The 18,958-nt window shown below is 36.9% G+C and overlaps 1 protein-coding gene across 1 annotated transcript in view; it reads left to right on the top strand.

Annotated features, from left to right (window-relative positions):
* The window catches only part of EYS (eyes shut homolog), a 722,813-nt gene that overhangs the window by 436,729 nt on the left and 267,126 nt on the right, over positions 1-18,958 (top strand). The window contains exon 32 of the mRNA XM_063389422.1: positions 18,508-18,698. Coding sequence (XP_063245492.1) covers positions 18,508-18,698 — 191 coding nt within the window. The remainder of the gene's footprint in view (positions 1-18,507; positions 18,699-18,958) is intronic.

Raw genomic sequence — 18,958 nt, 5'->3', positions numbered from 1 at the left:
ATATTGATCACATATTTACTAAGGCTGACAGTTGTTCACTAAGACAGAACAAGTTTGTGCTGTCAAACGAAACTGCTCATCCACATGACCCAGGCAGAAACTAGGACAGTTGACTGAATGTTGATTCTATATACCATTCCTGTCTAATTTTGAGTAGCTCAGATAGGTTCATGAAGCTTTTCTTTTAGCTGAAGAATTCTTTTAGATTTAATGGGGCCTAGTTTTTTAGTTCTATATGTTTGATTTAGTTCTATGTATTTAAACAAATATTAGTCAACTAATGCTTAACTACTATGGTAGTCTAACAAATAAAGTAGATTGATTGAACAGATTTATTCCTGAATTTATTCCTGAATGTCAGAGATTTAGTAAGACAAGGTATTGAGCCTGTGATATCTTAGGACACTTCTGAGATTCTTCAATGTAAATGGAAAATTCTGAACACATTCTGGGTTAGATTGTATAGAAATATGATACACCTGGCTTAGATGTGTTACTGAGGAAAACACCTGGGGGTTTTGATAACCTCATATGTCAATTATCAAAAATGCTGAATTTTAATGGTACATCATCACTGACATGAGCTAAGTATGGAAACTAAAGACTTCCAAATAGAATTCAGCCTTTCTCTGTTATGTGTCTATCTTAAGAACCTTTCTGGTTAGAAAGGTTCAGAAATAAGGGGTCAAAAATGGAAACTGGAAATTTTTCTACCATGAATACCAGGTTGGATTTGAATGTCCCAGAAATGAAATATCTTCTCTTTATTTTCTGTTTCCCAGATCTAAGTGCTCTTGCAAGACCCCTGCATGATTTGCAATTTTAGCTGACAATCATGAGCAGAGACAATGATTCAGTGCCCTGTATAGCTCTAAAACATCAGTGGTATTCTTGATACTGTAGTCATGATGCACTGTGCAAAGTCAATCCATTTGCATGAGAGTTGTAGACCTCCTATACTGAGATTTAATCTGTTTTCCATTTCAACTCTGAGAATTACTAGAGAATGTCTGGGAAGTGTGACAGCTCTCAATTTCCATAGATATCTCTTCACTCAGATGCTTGTGGTTTTCATTTCTCTATTCTAAAAATTTATTTATAGGGTAGCTTAATGTATATCCACAGAGATCACATATTGCACCATCAACATTTAATCAAGACATTCCAAGTAGAAAATAGGATGCTGCTTAAAGGAGTTTTAGTTTTTTATTTAATTATACTTAAGATCTAAACTAGGTGGACTCTGCAATTTTTGTAGGACCCCTAGGAATAAAAGTAAAGAATTCATAGACTGAGATTCATGGACAGCAATTCAGCTCAATTTTGAAAAGTAAGTGAGGGTAATGGTTACAGTTTCAGGTGACTGAAATGTGGTTGGTACTGATTATAGTGAGAATTTAGAATGTCTGTAGTTTCATTTAGGCATTTACATCTTGAAGTGGATCCTATCCCTTACATATTTCTTATATCTTGTGAAAAAGCTCTTGGAGCTTATGAAATCGCTGTCAAGTGAGGTGATCTCAAGGCCCAGTGGACACTGCCATTTTAAGGTGTTCCACACATTTCCAACAAATGTAATAGCCAAAAGTGGAACCTCCACCAAGTGCAATGCCTTGAAAAACCATGGCAGCTACAGGACAACTAATAGCTCTTTCAGAAGTATTAATAGATATCTGATACTCTGATCTATTAAGTTAACTAAGAACTGTTAGTTTTATGCTAGCTACACATTTTAAAACTATGCCGGGAGCTATCACCTTTTTAAAAATACATTTGGTGTACTTTACAGTAAATTGAAGGTAGGGGGTAGAGATAAAATGACAGGTGTACTTTTAGTTACTGACATGCAATTTACATCTATAATTGTATTAGAGCTTGCTATGGATCAATCTTATTTATTTTGTGAAATAGAACTTGCACCCCTTAGACTACTGGCAATGAGTAAAAAGGGGTCATGGCCTTGTAAGTCTTCCTATTCCAGTTGATCTAGCAGATCCAGTTGATCTTTTCTTGCTGTTCACCTCCATGAATCCAAAGTTAACTAGTGCCCTTTATAATAGTTCCTTGCCCCTGCCTTTTTTGACATGGTCTGTAATGTTCTAATATGTCATTTAAGTATGATTTTTAAAAAGACAGCATGTGATAGCTATTGTATATTTTGTTTTATTTTCTGCTAAGTCTTCCAATGCCATTTTCTTTAACACTTGGTACAACCTATGAAGTGATAGAATTATTAGCTAATGTTTGTACCTTCTTAAGCTCAGGTATTATATTGAACTTAATACATGTATAAAAAGCTTCAGAAGAGCGATTCACACCATTAAATGCCTCTCAAATTGCCATAAAAGGCTTGCCTGCTCGTCTCAATTTGAAGCAGAAACTGCTATAATAGATTTTCTGTGATCTACAATGACAGGTTTATCGGTGTTAAGCATCAAAAGGCTTTTTCTAGTTCTGTGTTATAGGTATAATCACTTTAAGACCACTAAAACAGTTAAATTGCTGAACCTCTCATATGTGGAACAGTATTACAGCTCAGTAATATTATGTTAAATGAGGAACCAAAGGTAGAGTGAACTGCAGGGAGATAATAAAAACTAAGTGTATTATTTGGAATTAGTATATAGAAACTAATTCTGAACTTCCCTTTGCAGTCCCATCAATAGCTCTGTTCTTGTAAATAGCCATAAGGAATTTCTCACAGTCTGCATGAGCCCATTAATGGAAAACACTTTTGCTGTAAGAGAATTAAACAGAAAAGAAAGGTCTATATTTCAGTATATCTCCCAGAATCTTATTTATACACTAATGAAATGGGGGGTATCTGGGTACCTGTCAGAATAACTAGAAAACTTAGAACTTTGGCTCACTGTTTTATGGCTTCCTTTAGTTTCATACTATTCTCCACAGACAGTTAAATCAAATGACATTACCTTAGACTTCTCATCTACTGTAGTCAGGTGGAAGAAAAAGATAATAAATCACCCTCTTGCTTATTCTGCAGTGTATTACACTTCTGTGTCTGGTTTTAATCCCTTTGAAGAGTCTTTAGTCTTGTAACTTACTAGATTTTGCCTTAGTGCCTAAGAGAAAGAAATCTGTTATTTAAACTTTTATACTTTATCATTAGATAACCTGTCTACAGGATGGGAGCATTAACTTGCTGAGGAAATTATCTTAAAGAAAGTTATAGCTGTGGGTACATTTTTAATGAATTTTCCTCCTCTCATGATTGTGATGCCATATGCTCATTCCTTTATAAAAGTCTTTCTTGAAAACACAGCAATCTGAACCTTAGACAGTACCTTAAAGGTGAAAATTGAAAGGAAACATTCAAAACTGTGAAAGAACAAATGTATTTATATAAACAGCAGTCTTCTGGAAACGAAGGAAAAGTAAAGTTAGGTTTACCTACAGGTACCAGAGTACCATGGTAGGTTTATCATCTTTGCTGGCTCTCAATAGTGAGCTCTTTTCAATGATAAAACAGAAGGAAGACTTTATGGTAGACACTGGCTCTGAGTTTGTTACACTTGATTACAGAAATGAATCTCAACAAAAAAAGTTAATTTTGCACTGTTTGCTTTTTCTTTAACCTTTATATGTTGAGCTTCCATTGCACTGATGATGAGAACTTGGTCTAGAGGGAGTCTAGTTTCCTTTAAAGAAAATCCCTCCACATATTCAGTGAAGTTCATTCCTCTAAACATAAGCACAATTGCATCACACCTGACAAAGCCAACAGCAGCTACAAGGTTAATCTGTCATGAAATGATGTACTGCTAGTTCAGGCAAGAGAATGCTTTACCAGCACATTAACTGCATCATCTGGAACACAGGAGACAGTGGAGCATCTTTGCAGTTATTCCAAGTGAAAAGATGTTCCAAGTGAATATGTTGTATGCTGAGAACAAGGGTTTTTTTTTTCCAATATGCTGGAGAAGTTCACCTCACACAAAAAAAAAGTTTTGTGTATGCTAATGGTGAAGTTCTAGGTCAGGAAAAAGTTTCAGTTCATAGTGACCTTGATTCAGCTCTTTAAGGGTATACTGCTGTTCTAGGGGAGCAGATATAGATATTGCCTAAGGAGCATTGTCTACCACTCCCATTACATTTTGCAGCAGACAAGCTCGGGACTACTCCTTTATACTGAGGAGATCAGAAACTACAAAAATCTGTGCCAAGTAGACCAGGCACAAAGTACCCCAGCCATTCATACTGATGGAGCGTTCATGTCTTGGTTTGAGCTTAATAGTGACGGAGGTCTTCTTGTCTATTGTTTCCTGCAGCTGTCCAGGTCTGGACCTTGCAATGGCCTTTGGTCCTCACAGTGCAGAAAACACTTTTGGATTTGGGTATATTTTACACACCAATGTCTGAAATGTGCTGTAAAAGCAAACAGAAGCATTTACACTACCATTAAGGTACGCCATTCTGAAAAAGTCTCCCCAGCAGCAGTGGCTCAAAGTTAGTTACTTCCTGAATGAGCAAATGAAAGAGCTCCAAAAAACACCCAAAGTCGTTTAGGAAGCTGGACAGAAGATCTGCTCAACAGATTCACCTGAAGGTTGCTTGTTTGCTAATAGAGATTGAGAAGGAGAAATAAAGTGAATGTAACACTATCTAAACAGATGAATTCCAACTTTTCATCACTAAAAGACACACATACAGAACTTGCATAGTGAGCAAACGAACCTATCAAGAAATACCAACTACATCTTTCAGTTATAGGAAAAATCTCTAAAGATTGCTGTAGGTATTTATTGTTGTCCCATAAGTCTAATCCTGGTTGCCAAGCAACCACAGCCATTTTGTTACATGTATTCAATATGAACTGCTACTGCATTTTTTCTTGTCTTAAAATTAATTATGAGAAAATCCATCAGCTTAAATATAGTTCTTTATTATGGTTCTCCTTAGCTTTATAGATAATCCATATTGAAAAAAGTCCTAACAGAAGGCATAAATGAACGGTTTCCATGACAAAATTTAATGTTGTTAAAGTATTATATGTATGAAATTTTTGAGACACTATCTTTCTGTCAGGAACTAACTAACTAATTAGCCAAAGACTGAGCCCTCAAAACAGTTGTGGGGAAAGCTGTAAGTGGAGGGGAGAGACGTTCACATGGCAAACAGATTTCCATCTCCCAGGTGGCTGATTCACTGTGACATTGAAGCCAAGAGAACAGTTTCTTGTAGAGAAGTCTCCATGGCATGGCAGCAGAGACTTCTCTCCCTAAGTGAACTGTAGAAAGACAATTCTAGAGGTGATAAACTGACCGAAAATCTCACATTTTGTCTCTTTACATTGTCAAAGGGAAAGAAAAGAGGCTGTGGGGGTAGGACAGTTGTTCTGAAGGGATTATTTTCTGATTCTCATTGTTCTTTTAGTTCTGTTAATTCTGTTAAAGTTTTCTTTATACCCTTTAAAGTTTGAGCCTCCTTTGCTCTTCTCCTGATCCTACCTCACAGCAGAAAATGAGTAAATAATTCTAGTGGATGCATGGGCATTTGGCCAGCATTAGACCCACTACATTAAATTAGTATTTTGGCTGGGAAATCTCAGATTAGCAAACCAAAACCACTACACTTAAATTGGTGTTTCTGCCTGGCTTCAGACTGAAACTGCCACAAAGGCTGTAGCTGGCAGTCTGGGAGAAGGAAAAGGGCTGTCACAGGGAAACATTTAAAAAAGAACCCAAAGCAGTGACCAAGCCTGAAGAGAAAGAAATGCAACAGTTTTTCTGGTGAAGACCTGAGAATGTTGGCAGCTGACTGAGATCCCCTGCGACCTCTCACCCCTGTCACTCCTGAGGAAGACTGAAGAGTCAACCATAGGACCCAGCAGGACACAGGAAGGATGAGCCTAACAGCTAAGAAAAGGGACAGATAACAGGAAAACTTTATTTCATAACAATTTTCATGTTAATACAGCATTTCCAAATTAATTATATAGTATATGCTATGAGGCCTTTAAAACACTGATGTCCAGTCCCCACGTAAATATTGTTTTCTCTTTTGCCTGTGGCAGGATCTGGAGTCTGACACTAGACTGCTTCTATGAAGAGAAATAGATGTTTTTAGGGTGTGATTCATCTCAAGAAATGCATCTAAAATTATTCAGGTAAATCATGTTAAAGAAGTTCCTCTCTCCTCATCCACCATAAAGCAAATCTGAGTCATCCTGTGTCTCCTTTCTCTCAGATAAGTGCCCTCATCTAAGGCTACAAAATCTATACTTTCCTTCTCAACTTACATTTTTCATTAATTTTACCATTCTGAGGGACAAAATGCCCTCTGGGTTAGCTTTCTGTCAAGTAGCTGGGACATTTGCTATGCAGAGAGGATAGAGATATTGAGTCCTAGACCTAGAAAAAAAATGAAGCTGAGTCTCCTGACTGAACAGTGTAATAATTGCTTTGTAGCATAAAAGATGAACAGTGCCACTACCGTCACCTTTGTGGAACTGCTGTAAAAGAGAATAATGTTCCCTGTTTAGTTCTTTGAAAGTACAATTCTGCATGTCAACACACAGCATAAAATTCTGGCCTTCAGCATCCAGGTGGACAGGTCTGCATGCAATCCTTAATCAGATACCTGGCAGCTAAGGAGGGCTTAGCATCCCAGCTACTGTCTTCCCTGGTTTCTATCATCTAGTGTTGGAGAGGTTCCAGCTTCATTTTCAGAAAGAACTTTTTGGTTTGGTTTATTGCTTGAAAATGCTTAGTTTCACAATTATTGCATATTTCTTGATCCCATTTGAGGGGCATAAAGACACAGTGTAGGGATTAAGTCATGATCACTCTAGAGGAGAAGCTGTTTAACCAGTAATTCCCTGAATTATATAAGGAAACAAAAGGATATTCATTATTTAGCCAACTGAATTTTCAGATAGGTATTTTTGCAGTAGTTTTGATTATTTGAAGTATAGTATATCTGATTTTAAATTTTTTGTCAGACTAAGTAAGAGATCTAAGCCACTAAAGCTATGTTATGTTTTTTCTTTTTGCATTTCTAGGCATAATGCAATAAATATAAATGACCATTGCTTTTCAAAGACTTCATTTGCAAATATATCTCCTTTTCTTGATTCTTACAATTTTTTTCTCAGGCTACATCCAAGAATGATGTAATCTTTTTATATCATGGATTTTCTTAGTGTTAAACATGACCTAAATTCCATTCTTCTCTGTATAGGTGGTACAGTTGTTGTCAAAATCCTGTTGCAACACAGAAGTCCTCTGAGGTTTCTAGCCAGGTGACAGCCTTATTCACTAGGTCATGGTGAGATTTCTTGCCCATCTCCCTCCTTTTCTCTGTCCCAGTGGATTTTACATTCACTTCTGCAGAATGGCATTATTAAGACATGTTTATGATCCATGGCATGCCTTAGGAGGATGAGAGCTGCAGGTTAAACTTCTGCAGGCAGAGGGGTTTTGTAATATGTAGGTCTCTACCTTGCTTGTAAATGTGTGTGAATTGCCATGTATTCAATGTGCCTGCTACATATAAGAGAAGGAAATATTTTTAAATCCTTCAGAGGACTTAGCACTGCTCTCCTTAGGGATGAGAAGCCTGCCTTGTACTTTAAATAAGGGAGACAATTTTGAGTCCTCAGACAAAGCTCAGTGTGTTGTTTTAGACGTGTTAACACATTTCCTGTACAGTGAGAAGCTGATTTACAACAGTCAAGTTTTAAATATCAGGCCATTTTTGGTTCTGTCCTTTGAAAGTTGATAAAATTGAAACTATGCTGAAGGAAAAGTTTCATAATGAACCTCATGAAAACATAAGCCATGGAGTTTTCTTCGTGAGAATGAAGATTTTAATAATAGCAATTGGTAATACTGAGATTTTACTTTCATGTAAAATTTTGAATTTGAATATTTGAAAGACATAAGATGAATTTTTGATGTTTTGGTTCACAAAGCATCAAATAATTTAAAAGTATTAAACTGAAAAATATTTTTTCAAGTTTTTTTAATATTTCTCCAATATTTATTTATAGTATTAGATATAAAGAAATTAACTTCACAGTCATTATTAGCTAGCTTGAAATTTTAAGGTAACCCAATTGATTATAAATTTTCCATCCTATAAAGAGAAAGAAACAAAGGACCTTTACAAACCAATTAATGAAGACACAATGAATGGCACCACCAGTTCGAATCCACATTTGTCTAACATTGTAAAGACCATCCTAAGTAAAACAAAAATTGTGTCTCATACCATACAATAGATTACACTCTAAATTTCTTTGTGCTGAGCGATTATCAATTTTCAGGAAAAAGTTTTTGTATTCCAGGGTCTTTCTGGTTTTCATTAATATCTGTTCCCCTCCAAAGTGTGCACAGCACATGCTCCTGTTGTTATAAAATCTATTACAACTATCTTGTTATTTTTGGCATGTTAGAAATTGAAAACAATGAATCTTAAGTACTATAGTGCTTCTCTTTAATCAAGTGATTTTCACATGAATATTTTTGTGAAAACCATATTTGTCATCATATCCATCAGAGGCAGCTATTCTTAGTTTTTACATTTTCTGTGTCTGAAATTCTTGTTTCAATTGTTTGCATTTAATGTGCCTAATATTTTGAATTAATCTGACTAAGACTTGGAAGAACATTTTAAACACATTTTGATGAATGAAATGTCATTGTATCCAAAATGGCAATAAACATTTTTTTCCAAATTTTATTTGGTGTGAATAAGAGTTTTTTCTATTGTTATCAATATCTGCTGTCAAGTATCATCTAACTTTCAAAAGATATTAAATATAGGGTGCCCTAGCTCCCAAATAATCTATTTTTGCAGATTTTTTAATCAAAACAGAATTCAGTGTTTGCCAAGAAATTCTCAGTGATTATTGCTATTTGGTATTTAGTCATAAGTGAATATTTGTAGTTTGATTTTCCTGAGTAATGCCTCCTTCACTTGGAGGCGTTGGGGACAATATTGTTTTTCTTAAATTGTATTTTATATAGACCATGTAAACCATGGGCTTACCAGAGGTGAATTTTAAATTTCTGAGAAAGTTAACAAATACATGTAGATGGAAGTACTTGGCATATTGCCAGAGTATTCAGACAGTCAAACAGAAGAAAAGAAGCAGCTAAGAATTTTGCAAAGACTTGACTGTGAAATTAGATTATTTCCAGCTCCTATACAAATTGTAATTTTGTACCTCAGTCCTTCCTCAAATATTTCTGTCTTGATTGTTTACATTTCGTGGGTATGGGAGATGTCTAAAGTAAGTAGCTGATGTTTTACATTCACCTTATTAACAAAGACTTTTATTTGTTAGAAGATAAATATACAGACTGGTTTTAGTGCTATGCACAAGATTGAAAAGTATACTGTATTTACTCCTACTTTATATAATTTCAAAAACATAGACAGTCATCATCAGAAAACTATATAAAACTTAGGAAACATAAATTTTAAACAGCAATTCTTCTGTAACCAGCTTGTTGTTATCTTTTTTTATCTTTAAGGGATAATGGCATATTAGGAAATACATAACCTGAAGTTATAGAGATCTGGTCCTTTCAAACTCACAACATTAAGGGGATTTTCCTAAAGCAGAACACAGTTTTAGTGGTGTTGCTATTGCAGGTACAGAGATTTGTAGAACTAAACAAACATTCCTACTCTCTGCTATGGCAAGACACTTTCCATAGGGACCTAAGTCATTCCCCAAGTGACCAAGATAAGACAGTGATCTGGAATATTTTAGTAGTGGAAAATTTGCAGTCTTCTTTCCATTCTTTTAGAAAGTTTTCTTTGGTTTGAGTGAAATGGGAATTCCTCTCCATTGAATGAATGACAGTGTGATCTAAATCCACATACTAGCAAAGAGGAAGAGAATGACTCTGCTTAATAAGGATATCAGCAGCGTTGCTATACCTCTGGTAAAAGTCAGGGCTAAATTTAAACAGAAACCAGGTGCTTTTTCATATTTTAAGTTAATTTGTGTTTTATAATGAAATATGTATGGGAAAACTTAGTGGAGAAGATGAAGTTGCATCTCTTGGATAGAAGGAATGAATGATGTATATCACAGCAGTAGCTGTGACTGTAGACTTCTAATATGTGAAGAGAGGCTGTTTATATTAAGAAGACATTTTGCTAATGGTAAAAGCTGAACTGTCTTGCACGCAAACATATATACATACTTGTTGATCTTTTCCTTCTTCAGGGTTTTGCCTCAACTTGCTAGGGCTTGTAGCCCTCTAGCACATTCTGTAAGGAGTTCAGCAGTACTTTGAGTGCTGCTTCTTAGTTATATTCCCACATATTGTACTAAAAAGGATATCCTAAATTTGCATTATGAACTCTTCTTGCTTTGACCATTAATGTTTTTGTAATCTTTAAAACAGTTATTATATGCTAAAAATAATTCAGCTCTGTTTGCTCACTCTAGTTGTAAAAGACTGAAAAGCAGCATGTTGGTTTATGAGTAAAGGGCAAAAAAACATGGTTTTCTTTGGATAGAACTGCTTTTCTCCCAGTGGTGGCTCTAATGCTTTGTAGCCATGGGGGTTATCAACATATAAGCAGTGGCACTGGGCTCGGTGCTGGCTGTGTGCCAGCTGCCAGCAACTTGTAAGAAAGTGCAGCAGGGGGTAAAGGTTTTAGCAAAGCTTGTGAAGTTGTACTGAGAGCAAGCCAAATTATCCCCAAGGTAAGAGCTGCTTCTGATTTCTGCTGTAATACTACTTCATCCTCTCTGTGTCTCTTATAGTACATTCAAAAAGGAAAAAACCACAGGCTTTAGCTGAAGCAGAACCACACACTGCTGGTGTTTTTTCCTGATTCTTACATATATATATGTATGTTTTATGCCTTCAATGAGAGAATTTCTTCTAGTCACTTCTGACTGCCATGAACATAACAACTCTTTCCATTATCTGTATGTTGATGAGCTAGCCCACATGGTGAAAAATCCCTTCTGGGATTGGCAGGCAGCAGTCACACAAGTATCAGTTAATCTCACTAAGCTATTACTGCAATCAATAGATATAGGCAGTAGATCAGAATTTAAAATCTACACTTCAGCAGGAAACAGAATCCTGCTTTAGAACCTATTAATAATTTTCTGACCATAATAAAACAATTCCCTGCACTATTTGTATTCCAGACACCTCCTATAATTCAAATGGATTGTTGCTAGAAGGTTCTGCCCCCCTTTTCTCTGAGTTCAAGGAGGATATTTTCAGTTCTTTGCAGCTGGAATTATTAATTTTTTAAAAAGTCTGAAAAATTCATTGTGTAAGACAATACTACATGTATAGTTTTCTTGTTGTTTCCAATTGTAACTCTTGAACAGAATGAAGGAAAACCTGAAAATTAATAGAAAATGCAGCCTACTGTCTTCTTCATGGATTGAGTAGGGAAGGTGAGTACAGACCTCATCAAAAGCATTGCAGACTGGCTGTTGGACATGTAGGAGTTAAGAATCAGGACTTGGATCAACAGACATGACTGAAGCAGGTATGAGGAAAGGAAAGATGTGCAATAACTTCAGGAAAATAGAAAGAGCTTCCTGGGATTTAGGGTCTGATCTTCCATACCTTTAAGGCACCTGAATTCTATGTATGTGTTTGTGCACGTGTGTACATGTATTTTGGCTAGAAGTGAAGATCTTGCAAAGTAATAGGAGCTCTAAACCAGTCATGTTTTTCTTTCAGAAGAATTTTGCAGGCTACTCAAATCTCTGGCTCTGTGTAAGCATGAAAAAGCAACAGTAAAGGGCATTTATTCATAGCTGTTGTTTTTCTTTGCTTGAAAGCTACTTGTGGGGTGCACTGGCAACCGTTCTGGATGTTAACCACATTTTATTGTTGTCTAACACGCCACATTAGAGAACATTTCAACTTTGAGAGAAAAACATAACTATAATTCCCTGTAAGTCATGCAGCACAAACTTCTGTGACAGTATAAAGCATGGATTCACTGTAACTGTGGGTTTGTTATGTGGAACCAAAGGTGAAACACAGCGCAGTGAAATAGCTTTGCAACTGTAAATAGAAATAATGGTTGGAGAACATTGTTCTGCTCTGCCTTTAAGGTGTTTCTGAAAAGACTAAATGAAATGTATGGAAGTAAATGAGACTCGCTTGAAAATAAACTAAAGCCTTTTAAATAGTGGTTACAAATATGAAGTAGATTATTGTATTTAAGAGTAAAATTTAAGAATAATTTTGTTGTGACTGTTTTTCAGGACTTGCTGGAAAGATTGACCTTATTTTGGAATACAAAAGAGACTGATTAAAGTGACTCATTAAATATGAAACTTCAAAGAAATTAGATTTTTTGAGAGAAAATGAATGTAGGGAAAATGAAAGCACAGGTACTTTCAAAACACTGAGAGTCAAAAAAAACCAAACCCCACTTCTACATGCATAGACCACCGGAAACAGAAATTTTTAAAAGTGGTAATAAAAAAAGCATAATATGATTAATATTGTCCATTAACCCTGCTTTTATATTCTATGAAACTTCAAAAAAAAAAATAGGGAGATGAAGTCTTTGTAGTTAGGACAGTAAGTATTTTTCTACTCTGGAAAGATACCTGTTTCAATTTAACAATATTTTTTCTGATACTTCTGTCATTAATGTCTACAAAGAGCCTGACTGGATGGTCAATAACCTCCTTGTAAGACTTCCTGCTTGACTGCAGGACTAAAGGTCCCCGATCCCTTCCTCCCACACCGAGAGATCTGCAGTCACTCGTGGTGCCTTGGGCTGCCTTTGCAGAGTTGCTGGTGCCCACAGGGAAGAGTAACAAGGGTTAACCATCTGTGAGCTGGGTAAGCCTGTTGGTCCCTGTGTAGAATCTTAGATCCTCACTCTGACAGACAGCCAAGCTGACAGAAAGCTTCTGAGGACATCAGGTTGGATTGGTGTAAGGCCACAGAGCTTTCTCAATGACTTTTAAAAGGATTTAACATTATTTTTTGCAATTTGAGTTAGATGCAAGGGAGAAACACTGACAAGATAGTCTCAAGAGGGCAAACAAATAAAAATTTTACTCCCAAACTTCAGAAAATCAGGGAACTTTTTAATGTTAGAGCAACATTAAATGAATATCAAGTGTTTCACAATGCATTAATGTAGTAAACTCTAAGCCCATTCTATTTAGCAAACTCCAACCCACCTAACTTTAAGTTAGCCAAACGTTGAGAAGAAGGAATTAGAAGAAAGAGAGAAGAGAGATAAAAGAGAAGAAATATTGCTACCACTTCTGGTTCCAGTGGTGTTCACCTGAGAGAAATTCCAAGAGTATGTAGGGTCAAGACCTGTGTGTGCCTTGCACTCTGGCTAACATCCATTAGCTTTCCTGGGCCCTTCCCTCAGGTGGCACCTCTGGTCATTTTGTCATGTAGGAGCTGGGTTAGGGGCCAGGGTCAGGGTATGGAGCATTGCCTCCTACATGCCAGAGTTTGGCCCCACTGTGGGGCTGAGATACAGGCCCTGGAGGTGCAGGGTGTGTGGGGCAGGACATTGCCTTGCCAGGGCAAGACACAACTTGCTCCTTTCCCCACACATGTGCCTTGAATGTTTCAAGCCAGCAATCTCCTCCAGTCTCGCACAGCTAATGTATTGGTGCCTCCATACCTTGCAAAAGGGAGTCATCAGTAATGGTCTCACTTGTCCTTGCCCCTTTCTGCAGATACCAGCTCTTGGCTGAGCTGGGCTCTGAGGGTCTCCTGAAAAATCTGATTTGCCTTCAGCAATGTCCTGAGCATCTGCATGTCTGCTGGTCCATCACAAGTTTCCAGCCTCTCTTGTCTCAACAACCCAGCCATCCCTGCCTGTGGGGACGTAGCCTCTGGCCATGCCTACTCCCTTTCTATGTCTGGCTCAGCTTCTTTTCCACACACATTTATGCAAAATTCTGCCTGAGGGTGGCAGCTGCCTTGTCTGTCCCTACAACTCCCTCACCAGACAGCACAGAGCTGCTGCCAGAGCACTCAGAGAGAGCTCTCCACAAGCAGCAGGGAGGGTGGGAGGGAGCTGCAGCGCATGGCAGCCAGTGGCATGGCCATCGGTGTGGCCACTGGAGGGGCAGGTCCTGCATCCTGCCAGCCAGGCTCAGCAGGAGGTAGCAGGGCTGGATGCCCAGTGTGGTGGGCCATGAGCACACCCTGGCTGAGGGAGCCCTGCCAGTTTGTACGGGGGAAGCTGGCATGCTGTCCCAAGGGAAGCGCTGCTCCTTGCGTGCTGTTTGTGTAAACCCCTTCCATGGACATCCATTGGAAGCCAGCTGTTGGGCTCGAGGGGTCTGCAAACAGCCTTGTGAAACAGCCCGTGCTCTGACTTTCTTGCTTTGCTTTTCTAATTTTTTCTTTTGGCATTATCCAGTTTTAAACAAGCATAAGTGGTTTTTATGATTAAAGTTTTATATTATTGAGAAATGTGTTTCTTCTTAATAAAAATAAATAAAAAATTCAAATAGAAAATGAATTGTTCTGATTTTTCATGACAGATGATTTCCATAGGCAACAATGCCCTCTATTTGAATAAGATAGCTCTAATTAAAAGAATAACAAAAGATGTGAAATACATGTTCATGAAAAAGAGAAAACCAGTAGGTTGAACAGGAGGATTTTGTTCCCAGGTGTAACATAACAAAAAGAATAGCAGAAGGAAGGAGAGCATTATTATAATCCTCTTTGTGCCTGAGTCCATGCAAACTGCAGGGGATGCATTAGACATAGAAACACATGGAGACAAAAGCTCAATCACAAGGACAGCATGCTTGTGAACATATTAAAAGTTTTCATTATCTATCTACCTGCCTTTAAAAACCAAGACTTAACAGTTGTGTGGCTCTCAAAAATTTTTAAATTGGCAGACTTCCATTCTGAAGCTGATGCACCTGATACTCATTAGAAGAGAGAAAAACAGTAGGGAGTGGCAAGAGTTAATGAATCTTGCCTGCCAACTGGATTTCAGACCTTCCTGTGTATCTGCTTACTATTACAGTGAAATCTCAAACCTTTTAACCATATTAACTCAGACATTAATATGAAGTCTAGTAAAGACAAAAAAATGGAGAGCTGGATGTATGCAGGGGAGCAAGTTAAAGCTGAGAGGATTTTATAGGTCAAAGGGCGGGTCTGTTTCTTAGGAAAGCGTTAGGCATTCTTAGGGAAAGATAAGATTCAGTTTCAAATTTTCTCTTTTTTTTTTTTCCTTTTCTTTTCTTTTCTTTTCTTTTCTTTTCTTTTCTTTTCTTTTCTTTTCTTTTCTTTTCTTTTCTTTTCTTTTCTTTTCTTTTCTTTTCTTTTCTTTTCTTTTCTTTTCTTTTCTTTTCTTTTCTTTTCTTTTCTTTTCTTTCCTTTTTTTGTTTGTTTTGTTTTGTTTTGTTTTAAAGGCTTGGGAGATGAGTCTTCTCTGTTAGGACAAAAAGCAGTCTAGGAAGCCTAGTCCGGAGGTCAAATGAAAAAACTGCATCTAAGTGCAGTAAAAAGTTTATAAGCAAAGCTTATGTTCTAAAAAAAGAAATTGTGTACTGTTACAAACAATGTGAGAAACTTAATAAGTAAAACCACACAAGTGGTTTATGTTAACAGCTGTTGTGGGAAGTTCTGTAGACTATTTGTTATTGAAGTAGCATGTTTTTATGAGTTTTACAGAAACCTGGAGCCTGCTAAATATTCTTCAGTGCTTTCTCCCACTAACACTTTCCATATTTGTGGGCACAGAGCAATTGCAGCAATTTTACTGCAGATGATTTGTTTACAGTGTTTTCTGTTTAGTAACATGAATGTGTTTCCCAGAAGAAGGCAAACTGGCCTCAAATCCATGGACTATGGAGTGTATTGTCTTGCAAGGCCTCATCACTTGTTGCAATATGAAGATAAAAAGAAATGGATATTGGTCAGAATAAAGTAACAAGTTTTGTCCATGGTGCTCTGTGTGCTTGCTACAATTACATATAGAAAGCTAAAGGTAGATGCCCCTAGCTTGTGCTGTTTTGGTCTTCTTTGAATTTTAGTAGTTCATTCAGTCTGACTTCAGTTTTCAGAGTTAAATTATAATTTCAGGAATCGTGAATAAACTGTTCCTGCACCTACTTTTTTTTTTTTTTTTTCCTCCTCATGATTACAGATTTTGCTCTTCAGTGGGATCTAGGGTCTTGAATGCCTTGTCTTAGCAAATCTCTGAAGAGCTGAGATAGTTTTGACCTGTTCTCACATGTCATCTTTATTATACGCTGAACAGTGTGGGAAAGAAAAACAACCCAACAATAAAAAGAAACCAATTCCAAAATACTGGGAAGGTAGCAGAAGGATTTAGGACTGCAGGAAGGGAATGTTGTGTGCAACTTTGCTGTCTTTTAGCCAAGCTGATCTCCTAAATGGATCAAGAAAAAGAGATGGTTACATACCAGGCTTTTAGGAGAGTGGAGATAACTAAGTCGTTCTTTGGGAAAAGCAGAACCTATTCAGGGGCAATTCAGGGCAAATAGAGTGAGAGAATGATTTAGAGCTCAGTGGCTAGCTCAGGAAGGAAAACAAACAAGGGTTAGGGACTGGCAATAATTCTCTGAAGCCTTTTTTTTGGGGAAATTGTCCTGTCTATAAAATGTAAAAAGGTTTCAGTGCAATTTTTTAAATTTAAATTTTCTGAAATTTATACCTACAGGCTTAAAGTTCAAAAAAAGAGTTTTTAAGGATTAGATACATTTAAATTTGTAAAAATTCTTTTATTGCAGCACGGATTATTGATTGGTATTGCTTGAAATTTTTGGTCTATTTTACTACATGTTGTATGTATGCATATGTTGATGATTCTTGTATAGTACTGAGAATTTCGTAAGAGCTTCGTTTGATTTTTGAACACAGTGACTTTGACTTTGTAAATAGGTTTATGCAAAGTTGAAACAGGATACAATTCAGCATACTCTTACAGTGTTAGACAAAAGTTCAACATCAACAGTTTTTGTTTTATCCCAGTATCATTTTTTTTCAGAATTTAAGCATATATAGTAAGATATTTGCTATTGAGTTATTGTCACAACAGATGAAAACTTTACCTATTTTTGAAAATAAAAAGAGATCTGTGACTTTCAAAGATACTCTAAACCCCTATAGAGATGATTGAGTGAAATTTGATCAAAGTGAAATGGAATAATTCACTTATGTGTTGTGTATTGTATACAGGTTCATATTGTTGCACCAACATTTTTCAGGAGATGGGTGGATTGTTAACATTTCTTTACATTTTTATCAGTCTCGTGAAGCTGATCAAACAAATAATTGTATGTTGTGAGGTTAAAGCATATACCTGCTTCTACAAAAATCAAAATACTTAACTTTTCATGTTACATGTATGGAATAGGACAGATATTTTTATGAGCAGACAAATGTAGCTATCTCAAAAGTATACAAGTACAAAAATATACAAGTATACAAGTACAAAAACCAAAGTGAAATACTGCAGCTGTGTATGAAAAGGTACCTATGTGCATTTCTGTTCCCTTGCAAAAACACAGTAAGTGAAGAAAAAAGAAAAGGATGGGAAGGGAAACGAAAGGGGGGAAAATGAGGGAAAGTGAGCAGTAAATGGAGAGGAGAGGAGAGGAGAGGAGAGGAGAGGAGAGGAGAGGAGAGGAGAGGAGAGGAGAGGAGAGGAGAGGAGAGGAGAGGAGAGGAGAGGAGAGGAGAGGAGAGGAGAGGAGAGGAGAGGAGAGGAGAGGAGAGGAGAGGAGAGGAGAGGAGAGGAGAGGAGAGGAGAGGAGAGGAGAGGAGAGGAGAGGAGAGGAGAGGAGAGGAGAGGAGAGGAGAGGAGAGGAGAGGAGAGGAGAGGAGAGGAGAGGAGAGGAGAGGAGAGGAGAGGAGAGGAGAGGAGAGGAGAGGAGAGGAGAGGAGAGGAGAGGAGAGATCACAAGGGCTTGAAGCCATCTATTCACATACGTTTTCTACTTGAATAAGAGTTACATCTGCTCTTGCCACATATTGCACAGGGTGCTGAATTTTAAGAGGTTTATAGGTAAATCAGACAAGCTTGGGACAAGACCCAAGGGAAATTTTCAGCTTTCACCCTACACCACAAATGGTTGATATTAAGATGGCAGCTTCATAATTATTTTGTAGAACGTCTTCCTTCTTTTCCATTCTGTGTAGTTTCTGTAAGGCCTTTAAACACATTCTTTCTTGCATCTAGGTTTGATGAAAACACCTAATTTTGAAAAAATGTTGACCCAAAGCTTCTAGATATGTACCAAGTCTTTCATCTTTGTTGCCTAGGTTTTCAGGGATTGATCTCTATGCTTGGTTAATATAATTTTATCAAAACTTTTATGTCTAGTTTTATAAACTTCCAGTGTTAACTTTTGACAGAAGAAAACTACTATCATTTTTCAGATTCATATCTGAATCCTTGAAAGATGTAAAAAATTATCCTATATCTCTGCTACCACTACCAGAATAAGAAAGAAGTATGTGAAGAAGAAAAATATCTTTACATGTCTCAAAATTCTATTCACAGATTTTAGTAATGCTCGCTACTATGGTGATTCTTACCTGGAATTTCAAGGCTTACATTTGAACATGCAAAATTTCATCCACCTGGAATTTAAGACCTATAATCCTCATGGACTTCTCCTAAATATTGAACAGAGCCCAGAAACAAGACAACATTTTTTAATTCGGCTTGTTATCAATAATGGTACTTTGCAGGTAAGCCATCAAACTCTCCCACTGAAGGAAAAGTAAATAAAAGTTAGAATCTGTAAATATTTTAATGGGTTTCTTTTTCTTTTCTTACTGTAGAAGATAGGAAATAAAGCTACAGAGATTCTTGACATCATCAGTATTTTAGGGAAAATGGTTGCCCAACTTGCTGTCTGTTATGTCCAGTTCTTGGCTAATATGATCAATATGACTGACACATTCAAACACAAAACAAAAGAGTACACATTAAAACACAAAACAAAACA

Source organism: Prinia subflava, chromosome 2 (assembly GCF_021018805.1).
Source record: "Prinia subflava isolate CZ2003 ecotype Zambia chromosome 2, Cam_Psub_1.2, whole genome shotgun sequence".
Taxonomy (NCBI): domain Eukaryota; kingdom Metazoa; phylum Chordata; class Aves; order Passeriformes; family Cisticolidae; genus Prinia; species Prinia subflava.
Note: the sequence above shows the minus strand (reverse complement) of the source record. Positions and strands in the feature narration are given on the sequence as shown.